The following is a 16847-nucleotide window of genomic DNA, read 5'->3' as shown; positions in this document are numbered from 1 at the left end:
TGTCACCTGTCCCTCATTTTAAACATTTTGGTACAGAAAATTTTTTTTTTACAACTGAATTAGGAATTTCAAACTATGGATTTAGATTACAAATCCTGATGGGCTCTTATCTATGAGAATACTATTGAGTGACTATACGTACACATTTACTCGCCATTCTTGGCACTCAGTATTATCTTAGATCAGGTCCAGACTTAGGTAAACGAAAATCTTTCCATTAGTGCTTTTTTTTGCCATATTTATCCATTTAGCTATAATAATCCACTCTACTGTTAAAAGTATCTGAGTGCTGAATACAAAAACAAAAAATACTTTGCGACTTACCCCATTTAAAGGATAGGTTTTCCATCCAAGCTCTCCAAGTGCAGCTGTAGTATCAAGCAATATAACTGGAAATAATAATAAAAAGGTTTATCTATTCAATTGTTTTAGACATGTGAAAACAGTTAATTTAAATATCAAGCTTATTAACTGGACTAATTTTATTTTCTATGACACCTGCTTAAATCCACTAAAGTCAATGGGACTGCTGGAGGATAAATAGTAGAATCTAGCCTTTTGCATTCACATTTCAAGTAGTAAATATCTCAGAGGACACCACTAGTTTAATGAATATTTAATCTTTTCTTTGATTTAAATTAAAATGGCAATACACTTTTAATGATTCCTAAATCAGCAAAATTAAAAAACATACCTGAATAGGGAAAACACAGTTCTGAACATTGCCTCCTTGAACTATTCCACACAACCTCCTCCCTTCCCACCTTCCTGCCTGGAAGTTAATTTAGATCCAACACTGAAAAAAGAAAAACAAACTAACTTCCTTATTTTAAACTTAAATGTTCTTGGGGGAAAATGCTAAGAAACATAAAAGTTCTTTATTTAGTATTTGTGCCATATACTCACGTTATTAAATGACTTCATAAGTATATAACACATGAAACTAGAAGTCTGACTTCTACCCTTGAAAATCTATTTGTAATATACGTGATCACAGACGTTCTTTCCTGAGATTCTATACTATTAACATAAATTTGGAGTTCTCATATATGTTCTTAATATGACAAGTAGGTTTCATAGACTAATATTAGCAAAATACATTTCAGTTTTGTTTGAGATGTAACAAAATTAAGCGTGATTATAACGATGCAGGTCAGAATGCTCTGATGCATTCTTCTTCATTACGTATACAAAAAAAAATTCAGAAAATGCAATACCTTTTAATATGCCAGATTGTAGCTATATGTACTACTGCCCTCTAATGGATTCTTTTATGTTTGACCTTGTGATCCCATGTTAAAAAGAATCAAATTAATTAGGATGTAAATTGAAAATTTATTATTGACTAGCACCAGTAATTCTATTTCTCAAGTTAAATGCATGTTAGGAAAGGGACTTAAGATGGCACTTTTTACGTAGTCAACATTTACTAAGGGTTGTGTCACACATTCAACTTAACACTTACTAAGGTGCAGTTAAAATGTGAGCAGACACAGGTTCAAGTAGTTTAATACATATTAAGTGTACGCATGAGTTGCAAAGCTGTTCCTTTTCAGGGGAGGGTTATCTCTTAATATATACTATCTTTAATAGGTCACTCTTCCAATGATTTGCAATTGTTGCAAGTGAATGTGTGACAAGGCCCCAGACATGGAAAACTTTGAATCAACCAGTTTAGTACTGTACATGAAATGATATAACAGCCCCCATTCATTCATTCTTCCTTTTTATAGTATTGCTTATCATCATCCTTGTCTCAAGCACATACCAGGTATTTAAGTAGTAAACTTTACAGCTACTTTCATGAAGTGAGGAATATAAGACTCAAAGAAACCTCTTTAGTTACTTCTTGAGTCTAATTCCCTGACATTACACATTCAGACATCACTTAATTTTTCTTAAATGGACCAAGCTTTGTTTTAAAACTAGTTCAGTTTCTGCACCTGCTATGTGTATTGGCTGTTTGACAACCTTACCCTCCAATAATAAGACATATAAATTTCTAACTCATACATGACCCATTTTCAACCATTTGTTCTTGTGCTAACTTTGCCCTTCAGCTTAAATTTCTTTTCCCATCCCTGGTGTTTTACTGATAGAGAGCAATCATATCATTTCTGAGCCTTCAGTTTGCTAATCTGAAATAAGCCATTTAGTTTCCTTTTACAAGATCAGCTTTCCATTTCTCTGATCATCAAAGCAGCCCTTTTTTGCACTTGTTCCTGGTTGAATTAATTTAACCTCAACATGGGCAACCATAAATGTATACAGCATTCTAGATGAGATTTTAGAAGGCCACTGTACAATAACATTACTTTCCCCAATGTCTACTAGACACATCTTCTGATACATCATTGCATCACATCTGCCTTTTTCACAATATCACATTATAGTTGAACACAAAATAACTGTAGATCCCAAGGTGGCATTATTCTTTAACCCCAAATAAGGCCCATAGGCCAGATCAGGCATGCCAGCTGATTGGATCTGGCCCACAGGCACCCACCATTTTGTTGCATCAGGCACCACCAGCAGCCACCTCTGCTGCACTCTGCACAGGGCTGTTCCCACCTGGGACAGCATGTGTTATACTTCCTGCCTTCCCCACTGGAGGGCACCTGCCTTGGCCAGCAGACATAGCTTCTGGACAGGGTTGATGTTGCTGCTGATGTCACCACCTAGGGAACTGCAGGGTTCTCCTCCTCCTGTCCTTGCTATCCTTGCTGGAGTGCTCTAGGCAGCAGGTATGAAGGGGAAGCTAAAGCACTGAGGGAAGTGGGGTAGGCTCTACTTGCAACTCACTTTGGTCCTGCTTGTGCATGGCTGGGCAGGGGAGTGCGTGGATGGAGAGGAGGGTCCATGAAGGAGCTCATCTGCTCACAAAGCCCAACCAGGTGGGCACAAAACAGATAAGTGGGGGGAGCAGAAGCCAGTGTGGGCTTGGTGCAGTCCCACCAGGCAGGCATGTGGCATGGAAGCAGCAGGAGCAGCAAGCACAGGGATGTATGGGATGGAGACCAAGGGAGGTGGTGGCAACAGGCTCAGCTCCCTGCCCACCCTCCCTTCCCTTTCCTAGGGGGTTCTCTTGGTGCCTGCCAGCAGCAGCTGCTTCCTTGCCCTTTGCAGTGCACTGCAAGCCAGGCAGGCAGCACTGATCCCCTTCCCCCTCCTCTCACCTGAAGATGGGCTGGGCTCAACCATATCACAAAAAGCGGGGGGGGGGGGGGAAGCTGGGTTTGGGAAGGAAGCCCCCCACACATGCACACCCAACCTACCCACACCCAACCACATACTCCACACATGTACTCACACCCCTCACATACCCAACACTGTCCCCCACACCGCAAACACACATCCCACCATACCCACATCCCACCAACACCCCCTCCTCACATGCACACTTCACCCTCTCATACCTACACACATACCCCACATCTCAGCCACACACCTCATCTCCCACCATACCCACACACACATCCAACAAGGTCCCACACATGCACCATACAAACCCTACCATACCCAGACACCCAGATCCCACAGCCCCCACATCTCAACCACACCCACACACCCATCCCCCCACACACTGCAAGCACCTCCCCCACCCCTCTACACACAATATACAAGCAACCCCCCCTCCTAAAAGGAGTACTTCCTGGGGCAAGGAGACAGACTTCTGGTGGGAAAGGTCAAGGTATAGGGCACCCAACTTCTTGTCATAAGATGGAAACCAGAGATGAGGCACCTGTCAAGGGGAAGGGCTATTGTTGTGGCCCTCAACACCTCACCAAAACTCATTAAGTGGCCCTCTAGACACCTGCTCTAACCAGTGCTAGAGGGGAATGACTGGCTGCAAGGCAATGGGTTTTTTTCCCCACATCCAAAGGACAAACAAGCAGTTCTACATTATTCACATTCTCAAGCCTCATAACAAATGTCTTTATATTTTATCATATTTTTCATAATGTTTTATCCCACTTCCTTGGCTGTCCAAAGACAGTCCAAGTTGAAACACCACACAAACAGAATTTGATAAACTGAAATAATTTTTATCAACAACTTTCCAGTAAGGTACTCCAGAGGCAGACCCAGGTTCAGTATTAATAGCTAGTCAAACGTGTTTAGTAATTTGCCAAATTTCATTAAATTTTAAATAAATACTAAATATATGCACCCTGCCTCATTGGCCAAATTCATAAGGCTGGGTAAGTAAAGCAAAAAATAAAATTCAAACAATTCATTCAAAAGGTATGGATTTCTTAGTGTGGTAGCTTTCACTGGGCTAACTGCATAGTTGGGATGGAGCTAGACAAGCCTTTGAATGCAAGACATTCTTTATCAGGTCTTGCATTCAAAAGCTCGTCTAACTGTTGGCCCAGTGAAAGATACCACCCTAAGGAATCCTTGCTTCTTCCATAATTCCTGGACCATGATGGTTACAACATCATTCTAACACGACCACATTAAAAACGTACCCACCATCTCTAGTAAGCATACACCTGCCCTCAACCTGCTTGTATAACTGTCTTCCACAGTAGCCAGAATTTTTTTTGGTTCGAAAGTGTTCTGTTTCCCAAAGTCAAAATGGCCCCTTCCCAACTGAGCTTAGACACACGCGCTTCATATGTAATAGTAAATCTATGGCTTAGGGCAGCATCATAAGGAAATGCTAGTTTGGTCATGTCCATTTCACAGGGAAGATGAAATTTTCAAGTGGCTACCAAAAAGAATATTTTAGTTGAATTAACAGCTTGCTCTTTTTCTTGAAGATTAACAGCCAGTGTAGGTCATGTGTAAGTGCATTTTATTGTATTTAAATTTTCAACAGAGAGACCAACAAATAGATACTTAATAGCTATAGCCCTGAATATATTTTATTTCCAGACTCACATAAAGATATGAGTATTATATACTTTGTTATAAAGATGGCTCAAAGTGAGTGAAATTTATACCCTCACATGAATAGCTATGATATGGACATGAGACCACTTAAGGCTTGTAGGAGCTAAACCATGATTTAATAGGTACTTTTTGGCCATTTCAAAAGGGACAAATCCTTCTCCAGGGAGCTCAGTGTAAAGTAAACAACAACGAGGAAAAAGGAAAAATCTTTTACTTTTGTCAAACTTGTGAGTTCTAACTAGTAATGTTTTGCAGGATTAAATAAAGCTGAAAGTGTGAAAAAAATAATTTTCTTAAAGAAAAAATAGATTTACTAGTATGATAGGGACCCAATGCTATATTATTCAGTTTAACTTCAGAGGAAAAACAAATACAACTTGATTGGAATGTGCGCTAATTTGATAGATTATACATTCACTTAAAAAAATACAGCAAACTAGGCAAAAATAGTCAACATATATTGTTTTATTAGTCCTGTACTCATTACAGTTGACAAATGCATATCTTATTCAAACTTATAAAACAAAACCTAGCCTTCTTGAGTATCTTGACAGTGTATTCAACACTTGTCAATTATTTCCACACCTGGGTTCATGTTTACCTGAGTGTATTACAGCACCTTAGTTAAGGTTTTTAGCAAGAGCTAAACATCTGCAGGGTTGTGAAAGACAGAGAGACAGCAACATTTTAGACTATTAAAAAGTCAGGGTCATTAATACCTAGGGAGTGAAGAGAAATTAGCAGGAATAAAGTACATTATAATAAGCCATTAAAATCAGTTGACTCCCTCAGCTCTACTCCTCCCATGCAATTGGTTTTAAAGTTTGGGTGGAGCAGAAATTAAAGCAGAGTTCAGCAGCACCAGAGCAACCCCTGGATCTACCACTGACACCATCATCAATTCAATGTTTATGTTCAGTATTAAATCTACCAGAAAGAATTATCACAACCAAAATCTGCAGCAACTACCTTGTAATCCCTTATCTATTTATGACAAAGGAAACAGTGACACTTCAATTACATGACCCACAGACAGGACAAGATGGCCATTGGTCAATAAGCAAAATGTTATGCTAGGTATTATTCATGTACACTTCCCTCAAGCTATAACGAGCAAATAATTAATCATTAATAGAAGTATGTTGATTCTTCTGATACTTCATGACACTGAATACAGGTGACAATTTGGGCCCAAGTTAATAAAAGCATAAAAATACAATATCCTCATTCAAAAAGAAAACTACATTCTCTTTGACAAAATGAAGAAGGACCATATTTGCAAGTGACCTGTATCAAACCTTGCTTTAAGCAAAATTGAAATCAGCGACACATTTGTTCTCAAGATGCTCAATGTAAAGGCCTGCTTTCCTCTCCTAAATGAAATAACTTGTATTTGACTACTTAAGTTACAAAAAGATTCTCATTTTGTTTAGTGTCATGGTTCACATTTACATTGTGTCATTCTTAATTTTTTTCCAGCGATAATCAAAACCCTATGGCTTCTACCTGCCAAACTGAACAGTACTCCAGCATTAAAAGTTCCATGTTTATAATACCAAGGAGGAAAAAAATTGCCACAGTAACAGCACAGTCACCAATATTTAATGAGTCCACAGCTTACCACAATGGTTTCAGGATAGCAAAGTATTTCAGTCATCTAAATTCACAGATTCAATGGGCCAGAAGAAATCATTAGATTATCAACTCATCTCCTGTTTATGACAGGCCACTACATTTCACCCAGTTACCCCTACAGCATACCTTCCAGAAAGGCACACAACCTTGATCTAACAGCATCACTTCATGAAACTTCCTTGACTTTCACTAACATTTTCTTCCCATAAAAGCACTTATATACTAACTAATCTCTTTCTGAGAAACTAAACAGACTGAGCTCTTTAAAAATCTCAATGTAATGCAGTTTCTCCAGTTCTCAGATGCTGTTTGTGACTCTGCAGAAACCTCTCCACTTTTTAAACTTTTATCTTATTTTTGTAACACTGGAACTGTAAGCAGTATTCCAGAGTCAGTCCCACCAATGCCATAAACACAGTTAAAATAACCTCCCTATTCTTCTTCCCTTTGATTATACATCCTAGGATCACATAGCTCTTTTTGCCATAATGTCACAGTGTGAACCCAGGTTTAGTTGTTGGTTTCCTATAACTACTTGCCATGATGGCTCCCTCCCTCCCTTTTCTATACACCCTTCAACTTTCTTCCAGACAACGTTTATTTTGGCTATATTAGAATAGAACAGATGTGAGTCCTGGACACAAGAATGGTAGATGGACACAAGAATGGTAGATCTCCAAGATCACCAGTGTTGTTTCAGATTATGTTATTGGAACCGATTATATTTCATCACCACTGGAGACTTTGAGACAACTACAATATCCCATCCCATTCTGCAGTTACAAGTTTTTTCCCCTCTTGGGAGACACTGGATACCATCTACCATTCTTGTGTCCAGGACTCACTTCTGTTTACTCTTAATGTTCAGTCATTGCTTGCTTTCTAATGACTGAAGATCTTTTCTTGGTATCTATTTGCTTTTACTTATCAATACAACCAATCAGATGTACACCGAAGTAGCTTTATCTTCTGTTCCTCCAGATGCAGGTTCCTCAGTAATTGACTTGAGTATCTAATAACCATTTGATACACCTAGCTAAGTTAAAATAATGTTTTGTTTTTAATTCTGTTGGTTACACATCATTAGTCTGCTTCTTCAATTTGTCTCTACTTCCCATATTATTGGTCCTTTTCCTCAAGGCATCTGTGAAAAGTTTTAAATTTGGTTGTCCAAGAAACCACCATTTTCTTGGGTTTCATGCTTTACTGAAACGTCAAGCTTTCAGATCAAGGATCTTCCCTCCCTCCCCCGTCACCTTGCACTTCTTAAACTGAAGTCTTCCGCAAAAAAGAAAAATTACAGCACACAAGGCAAGCATAGCAATTGTTTATCCATACATACTAGCCCACTGCTTCTTAACTGGGTGTTGTAGTAACCCAGGGTTTTGTGAGAACCTGTTAATGGTGCTGCAATGTAAGCACTGCTGCCACCATAAGGTGTAATTGCCCCTTGTATAATGTAATGCAAGTGGGTTACACCTGGATTTGGATCCGTCATGCCTCCTGCAAATAGGGGCATATAGGACACTTACACCTGCCCTGTATACCTCTCTTTCCAAGGGACACCATACAGCAACAGACCAGGAAGGGCAAGAGAGTTTGCCTTCCTGCTACAGTGATTTCCTGATCAGGTTCTGCAGGAGGTACACACCACAAGTTCCTCCTGGCCACAACAGTGTGGCAGTGGGCTGAATATTATAATGTTCTAAGCAATTAATAACACATTAATTAGTAGGAGGAGTATATCTGCATTATAATATTCATAATATATTTCAATTATTTTAACAAGTTGCTGCTGAATTTTGAAGAGTTTTGACTAAGTCTAAAAGGGTTGGGAACCACTGCACTAGCCAATATCAAGACATACCTAAACAGAAAGTATATATAGCTTGGAAATTCAATCCAAACTTTTCTATTTGCTATTTTATTCAAGGACTGGCTTGGCAGCTGACTTCCCTACTAAACCTGGCTGTAAAAATAAATGTTTAAACTGCTTACCTAATGATAATTACTTAGAAGCTTTGTTAACTATTTAACTATCACATTTACTTGAATAGAAGATGACCCTAATTATGATTCCTCAATTATTAGATTTGATATATATGGAATATGTATACATTTCTTAAAATTTCCCAGGTATAGAATGTAATTATTGGAAATTACTGGAAATTTACCTTGAATTTATCCCCTTCCCACTGCTACAGCAGAGAAAATAAATTGGGGGTGGGTGAAGGAGTCAACTAGCCCCTTTGTTCTCTGCTTTCCCCCAACTTTTTTCCCTACCAGCCCCTTCCCCCTTTCCTTACTGCCAGAACCATCACCCCCTGAACATATAGAAGTGAGGGACACATTTAAAAACAGTTCATTTGAAATTAAACATGGCTGTAGCAGTTTGAATATAGTACCACGCACTTAGTTTATTCAGAATTGAAGTATGTTACTTTTTTTGAAATTATTGCAAACTTTAGGACAAGTACTTCATAAACATACTGCTGAATAGCACTTTTGCACCTACTTATATGTACAGTAAAAGCTCTGTTCTGGCATCCCCTGGGAATGGGGGATGCCAGATAACAAAATGTGCCAGTTAACTGAGTAGCCCAGGCTGCCGCTCCTCCCACCGCACTTCCCACGACATTACCACCCTTCCCGCAGGCCCTGTGGGCCCCGTGAGACAGGGAGGTGGGCCCCACACAAACTGTTATGCCCCTGGGCTGTGGGGGCTTGGCAGCACAGGCTGCTTTGCCCTGGACTGTGGGGGTTCAGAGAAACTGGAAGTGCCATGGTGGGCACTTCTGGTTTCACTTTATTTTACAAGCCAGCATGCCAGTTAATTGAGCATGCCGGCTTCTAAGATGCTGGTTAACATAACTTTTACTGTAGTATAAACTGTATATGATATTAGTACAAAGACAAAAGCTCATGATTTACCATAATTCACTGGGCTGGGCCCCAGCAGAGTCAACAGCATTTCAAGCCATGGTGAATCCAGAGCTCAGCAGTTCTCAATATGTGTGTATACTCCAGATATCCCCATAAAGGATCCATGTTCTAGTTAGTTCCCATTCATGACTCGAACCAGATGTTCTTATTGCAAGTCCTAGGATTCCCCAAAAAACTTATGTGCAAATGAGGTGCAGGGCAACCTGGTCTAGCTTCACATCATGGAGGGCAGGGCCACAGTAATCATATGGTGCAGGCTGATAAAGGGAGTGATAGAAGTATTCTGGGGGAGCCATTACTCCTGGTCCCCAGTGGTCACAGAAAAATTGATCATGATCCTCTTTTATATAAACCTTTTCTTGTATTTGAACTTATCAAACCCTCTTACAGTCTTCCCCCAATACCAGTTCTCCTAACCTTTCCTTGCACATTTTGTTTACAAAAACCTCAAACCATTTTGGTTGTTCTCCCTCTGGACTCTTTTCAAAATGGGTTCTTTTACTTTGAAAGAACATTGTTAAGAGATTCTTCAGGCCAAACTAGGCCCTCAGTCACACTTATATAATGCTAATAATTCCAGGTATAAAATATAGTAAATTCTGCTTAGCTCACTACGCCAAGAGAAATGTAAAAATGGCTAATTATCCAGTATTGACCAATAACCAGCAGTTTATCATCTGAGGGTGAGGAGGAGAGAAGGAATCAGAGCAAAGTCAAATTATCTAGAGTTTATTATAAGGAAATTTAAAGATAGTTTCTCAGCTTTAACTTCCTCCTGGTTTAATGCTGCTTTTCAAAGGGGCTATGCTGAGCTGTGAATATGTGACATTTAGATTCCTATCCCCTAAAATGACTGGAATATTGAGTAAAAGCACCCCACTCCTTGCTAACTCAAGATTAAAAGGCACCAATGTTTTGATATGCAATTTGTACCTTTTTCATAATTACACAGACTGTAAGCGGGTCATTTACCCTGCTGCTTTAGACACACCAGATCCATTTTCAGGTTGTAGACCAAATTATTATTCACAAAAACAGTCTTACACCCAGAACAACACAAACCAAAACTCAGTCCTTTCCAGGTATTAGAAGGGCAATTTTAGCTCTGGGCTTCTCGGTACCTTCTTCCTAGAATACCTAACTCCGTCTCTGGCTCTCCTCTCACTAGCTGGACAGCACACACAGCTGGTCCCAACCTCCCACGCAGGCAAATTATCATCTGTGGATCCCCTGCAGCTGGGATGCAAGTGCTTGAGGTGCCCAGAACCTCCTACACAGAGCTTGTCTCAGCTTTCCTTCAATTATCTGCAACTCGCTTCCACCTTTCAATATAGTTATCCTATATACTACAAAAACTCCAGAAACCAGACACTGAAAGTAGTTTCCTTCTTAGTACTTCCGTTCAGCCATAATACATTAAGCATAAAGTCAAATATGGTCAGAAAGGACGTAACTGTTGCAAAGTTAGTTTCCTCTCCACTCCCCTCCACCAACCTAAAAGTTTTTTTAGCCAAATGCCTAGTTGGATACATCTATTATTGAATAGACTGAACACTAAACAATGATAGAAGAAAAGATTAATCATATGCATTTTAAAATTGCTTATATTTTTGGCATTCATTATTTCAGGTGGGGTTTGGGCTTAGAGATTCAAAAAGCCTGAGACTGAATTGATTCAATCTTTGCAGGTTAGTCTAGGCTAGGCTAAATCAGTTTGAAACCCAGACAGACATCCCAGAAATTCAGGGACATGCCTGCAGTGGCTCAGGCTAGAAGCTGGGGGGTGCTAGAGCAGCTCTCCTCTTGCTCCCACAGGACAGAGCTGAGGTGGGCATGGCCAGGCCCCAACAGGATTATCCCCCAGCGGATTATTCCTCCTCCTCTTTCTGAGCTGCTTAGCAGGGAATGTTTAGCATCCTTAACGCAGTGTTTATCAACTCATTAAGAAAACAAAGCCTCTCTCCATTAATTAATGGAACTCTTCTTAAACATCTCTTCCAAGGAAGAATATTAAGCTACCTGTTGATTAGCTCCAAAAAGCCTGTCTGCCTCTGTCCTCTCCCACAGAATGGACCTTAGCCAGTGTGTAGTCTGCTAGTTAATGCTGAGGTGCCTGCTAAGGCAGAGGGGAGGGAGGAATAATCCCTGCTTAGCAGGGAGAAGCCAGGCAGACTGGGTGCCTGCAAGTCTGTGCTGAGCCCCAGTCAAGGAGCAGAGGGGAGGGGCCAGCCCTGCTGTTGAGCAGAGAGCCCAGCTCAGCTCAGAGATTATGCTGGGATACTGGGGGTATCTGGTTTATTTTAAACCAGCAAGAGGGCTGGGACAGACATTGCATAAACTTGTTTGAGCCAAATCAATTAAGCCTGATATTAGATTCAACCAAGTTTATCTCAAACCAGTTTCAGCAATTTTCAAACCAGTTTATGTGCACCGAACATCTGTTCTGTTACAGATTTAAACTAGTTTTTGATCACTTAAACAGGCTGATGTGTAATGTCTGTCCCTACCCTTGGTCACTGGTATTTTTGTCTAAGAATGGAATTATTTTAAAATAGAGGATCAGATAGTGAATACCCTTCTCCACATACCATAACCATTATGGCAGCGGAATATATGTACATGAATAGTCATTCAATAAATCACAAACTTTTGTATGAACAAAATCCAATTCTACAAATGTTTTCAAACAATGATATACAAATAAAGTTGAATCAAATGTTCATTCAGAGTTTAAAGAAATATTCAAAACATATTTTTACTATTGAACATCATTTGGTCTTTACATCTGCTTACAGATGTGGGAAAAAATCAAAAATCGGCACTTTAACCTCAGCGATCCCCCCATGCCAAGTGTAAAACATGCCCTGAAGAGACACTGCATTAGTTGGACCCAATTCACCCAATATCTGTGTAGCCCCACTTCAGCGGGGCTTTTTGGTACTGCTATCTAATATATGATTGAATTAGTTTTGGATAAAAGCACCAAAAACTCCCACTGAAGCACCTGACCTATACAGGTGCTGCAGAGCCGGGTCAAACTAATGCAGTGACTCTTCCAGTAAAATGCTGTTTCGTTTTGTTTTTTGAAGTGTGTCAGCACCTTACAATTCAAATACTACTCTTCATTTCATAGTACTTTACAATTTCTGTAAAAACATCCAAGTCCAAAGAAGGTCTTTAGAGACCCACGAGTTGTAGACTATTCTTTCATCAGCATCTTCTGATTTTTAAATCTCTGGAAATTATAGATTTTTCCAAGCCAAGTTACAAATGACTGCTCAATTTTACCACTGTAAAATTTTGATAGATGACCATAAAGGCCATTTCTCCTTGACCAAGTTTCTGGTTTGTCTGTTCTTCAGGAAAAAATAGATAGCAAGCCATATGTTCTGTTTGAATAATAAAAGGACTGTAGTTAGAATATAAAAATCATAAAGTTGGTAATTAAATTGAGTATGGCATATTCTGCTTTCAATATTTTGCCACTTCAGGTTTCCACCTTTTTTGAAAATGGAATCAGGACAATAGATTAAAAGATGTGGGGGCTTTGAGGATACAGGATACAAAAACCTTAATCAGTTTTAAGCCACTTTTGTATTTTATATGTTGCTTAATCATTTCAGCCTTTTTAAAATAGGTAGCAAATTCTGTATACTCACCAATCCTCTGATACAACAGTTATTTCTACACTATGACTCACAAACTATGACCTCGCCTTACTATTGACTATTTAAGGTACATCATCCCTGCACTGGCATAGAAATGAATAAGCTTCTGCAGTGTACAATCAGTTCCAGATATGGCTCTACCTGAAATACTACAAGTGCGTGAAATATCCACATATTAAGCATCTTGCAGTGGTTGATTTTAAGATAAAGGAAGATCAGGGAGAGAGAAGGCTAGGTTTATAGCTTTCAAAAAGGGACAAACCTTTAAGCCAGAAATATCCTCAATTTAAAAATGATGGGCAATGTTTTAAAGTCTGCTTTTCCCCAAATGTTATGTAACATGTAAGAGGCAGCACTCATTTCATGATATAAAATCAGTAGAATTGTACTAGACTGATCTGGCTGAGTATATTTAGCCCAGAAAAATATTTAAGTTAAGCTTGCTCCAGCTTTCTCCTTCCCAATACCCACATGTGAGGGCCTACTGTGAAATTCACTTCTCTACTTTACAGAAAAGTATATGAAGTATATGAATCATTTTTTTCCAGCTCTGAGACCTGGGACTCCAAAATTAACACTTTTACCAAGAAAATGCTTCATGTGATGGACTGAAATAAAGCTACCGTTACTGCGTTTAAAGTAGGTGTTTAGATCACTGGATTCACGTAACTGGATCCTACTCATTGTGAGACACTGACTCATTCTTTGATACCTTTCTCCAAAGCACTCAGGAGGTAGCACCAGTAGTCTCCACGCAACACCAATTGCATATATACTTCTCTCATTTTCAGCATTAAAATAAACTTTAAAACAAGTTTAAAATATAGTTATATAATACTCAACTCATACAAACTGTACAAAAAGAAAATAATTACATTATAAGTCTGAAAAGACAAACTCTTCCTAAAAAATGCAGTTTCAGTGTCATCTTTACACATGCATAGGGACCAAAGGAACTATGCATTATAAAAATGTACCTGCTATACATAAATCTTTGCTGATATTTGGACAGAAATTTTTCTTTCATGACAGAAAGACAAACTTAAGCCTATTGAGAGTAAGTTTGTATTTACTGTAAGTTTTACCATGGTGCAATTTTTTATGCAATTTATCATGCTAATTTTAAATATTAAGATACTGAACAAAAGTTAACATGGCATGCATTAAAATTATTACCATGTTTACTTGCATACTACACACACCTTTTCCCCAAAAATCAACCCTCTAAAAGTGTGGAAGCTGATTGTTTTCCAGAGTAGGTGAGTGAAGAGGCTATACTGCAAAATGGCTGCTGCTTCTCTCAGTGAACGAGCAGAATGGATTAACCATGGACTCGCACTGAATTGCAGTACCTTTTGGCTGAGCAGCCAGAAACTTTTGCCAATTTGGCACTGGCTGTGAAACGGTTAGCACTGGACTCCATCCCTCCAGGTTGTTTGCCGAGAGAAAAGTAGCAGCTATTTTGCAGCATAGTTTCTCCACAAAAATGCCAGCTCTAAGCTATGACTCTTGAAATATCTGTTTTCCCACCCTGACAGTTTGCTTTCCAAAAACAAGGCACATGTCTCATTTGGAGGCAGATCATATGCAAGAATATATGGTAAAGACCTTTCAGTCCACTGGCAAATATACTAAAAACAGTATTTTGGATGCAATCCCTCACACACTTTTCTGAACCAGATTCCCTGTGCTCATGTTAACCAAAAGGACCTAAACTAGTCAAGTTTATTGTCTGATATTTTTCAAACGATTGTCTGGCCTCCTTTTGCTTTCTAACAAATTCCCCATAATGCTTACAAAGATTGATAATGTATACCTAAAGGACCTGCATTCTACATTGCATATCTCTTATCCCAAGGCCAGCTCTCCCGGTGCTCTAGGAGGATATAAAATGGCATTAGTACCTATTACCTTTCCAACATATACGACTACAGAGATGTATAAAGTGTCCCTGCAAAAGGGTGATTTGTTCAGTTAAAGTAGTGGGGATCAGAGTCAAACAACCTTGTTCTATGATAGAATCCCTCTAAAGAAGCAAATATTACAGATGATAAATTAAATGAAGAATAGGGTAGCAACTAGTAATCACAAAGGCAGCTCCTGAGCATGATAAAACTCCACAGATTCTGGGGAAGAAAGAGGGTTAACAGCCATTGAGGCCACTGAAGGAGAACGTCAAGGAGTTTCTCAAGTAAGTAGGCAACGCCCCCTGAGTAGGAACTAGAAGATCTTGAACAATGGCAGAGCCTCAGGAAGGAAGCCTGAGAAACCTATAACCAAGCGAGAAGGAATTGTCCTGGATAAGTGAAGACCTTTAGGAAAGACTCACTCAAGGCCTGGGGCAGCCATGAGAATGGCAGAAAGCCATATTTTGGAGGGAACTTGAAGCCTTTGAAGAAATTATGAATACCAAACAAGAAAAAAAAAAAAGGGGGATGGATCTGAAGGCCTAAATGAAACCACAACAGGGGAATAATTTGAATATTGTGCACTTCAAACACACAAGAAGCAGGAGAAAATTGAAGGACCTCATTTTGCTTTAAGGCAGCGAGAGTAGGGTGGCATATCATCCCAGAGCTGTCTGTCTCTAAAAGATCGGTCCAGGAACACTTCCTAGATCTTCCACTGGATACATAAGAGGCCTCTGGGCTGATTAATAAACTGTATTTTCATTGTTACAGTAAGTGATTTGTTATTGCAGGCAGCTCTTCTTGCTTCTTTTCTGCACTCACACTTTCTGAACTCTTCATGTTCTGGTAATTAACTGCAATATTTACCTGCTGTTGTGATTCTGTGGTAGAATCCTTACCAGCTACATGGGAGACCCAGGTATAGTTCTCAGATTCACATGTAACTACAACCATTGAGGCACTGAATGCCTGGATTTGGTCTGGCTTTTGGATTCTGCCTCAGAGGTCTAGCGAGAGGGTAGAAGGTCTGGTAATCCTCCATTCCTGCCTAGACGTTAGTGTTGAAGGGTCTTGGTGACCTCTCACACATACACCATGATCCAGAAGGATTGATGATTGCATACTACTACCTACAGACACTGTTGTTTCCCCCTCTGGTCTCCAAGCAAATCACTACACTCACGTAATTAAGTTTCAAGCCATTCTTAACATCAGGAAACCTATACTTTTTGACTATTAAAAGTTCCTACTAGATGATGTACCAGGATTTTAGTTTTAAGGTAGTTGAGAGTGTCACAGAAAAATGGGGCTGGAAGAGGTCATTTAGTCCAACACCCTGTTCACAGCAGGATCATCTCTCTCTAATCCATTCCAGCCAAGTCTCAATCCAAACTTCTCTTAAAAACTTCCTGTCTGGGTTGCTTGTTTTGGTGCTTAATCACCCCTACAGTGAGACTTCTTAATATCCAACCTAGATGTGGCTTCTGGTCCTGCTGGCACCAAGACTAAGCAATCACCAATGTCTGCATGGCCACCCTTTGCGCCTGAATGAAATCCCTCTTCTTCAGACTAAATAGTTCGAGTTCATTCAGCCTTTCCACATTAAATCATGCTTCCCAGACCTATACTCACCACTGGTGCTTTCTGTTGGACTCCTCTTAATTCACATCTTTCTTGAAATGCAAAACTGGAAGCAGTACGCCAAAAAAGGCCTCAGTAGTGCCAAATAGAGCTGGTGGATTGCTTCCCTTGATGTGTAAGTGATGCTCCTGTTAATGCAACCCAGTTTGCT

General features: G+C 39.6%; 1 protein-coding gene across 1 annotated transcript in view; it reads right to left on the bottom strand.

The window, feature by feature from the left end:
* EPHA6 (EPH receptor A6) overlaps positions 1–16847 on the bottom strand; it is a 973304-nt gene that overhangs the window by 914474 nt on the left and 41983 nt on the right. The window contains exon 2 of the mRNA XM_090058840.1: positions 325–389. Coding sequence (XP_089914966.1) covers positions 325–389 — 65 coding nt within the window. The remainder of the gene's footprint in view (positions 1–324; positions 390–16847) is intronic.

This window comes from Crocodylus siamensis, chromosome 1 (assembly GCF_052110815.1).
Source record: "Crocodylus siamensis isolate JL-2025a chromosome 1, ASM5211081v1, whole genome shotgun sequence".
NCBI lineage: Eukaryota > Metazoa > Chordata > Crocodylia > Crocodylidae > Crocodylus > Crocodylus siamensis.
Note: the sequence above shows the minus strand (reverse complement) of the source record. Positions and strands in the feature narration are given on the sequence as shown.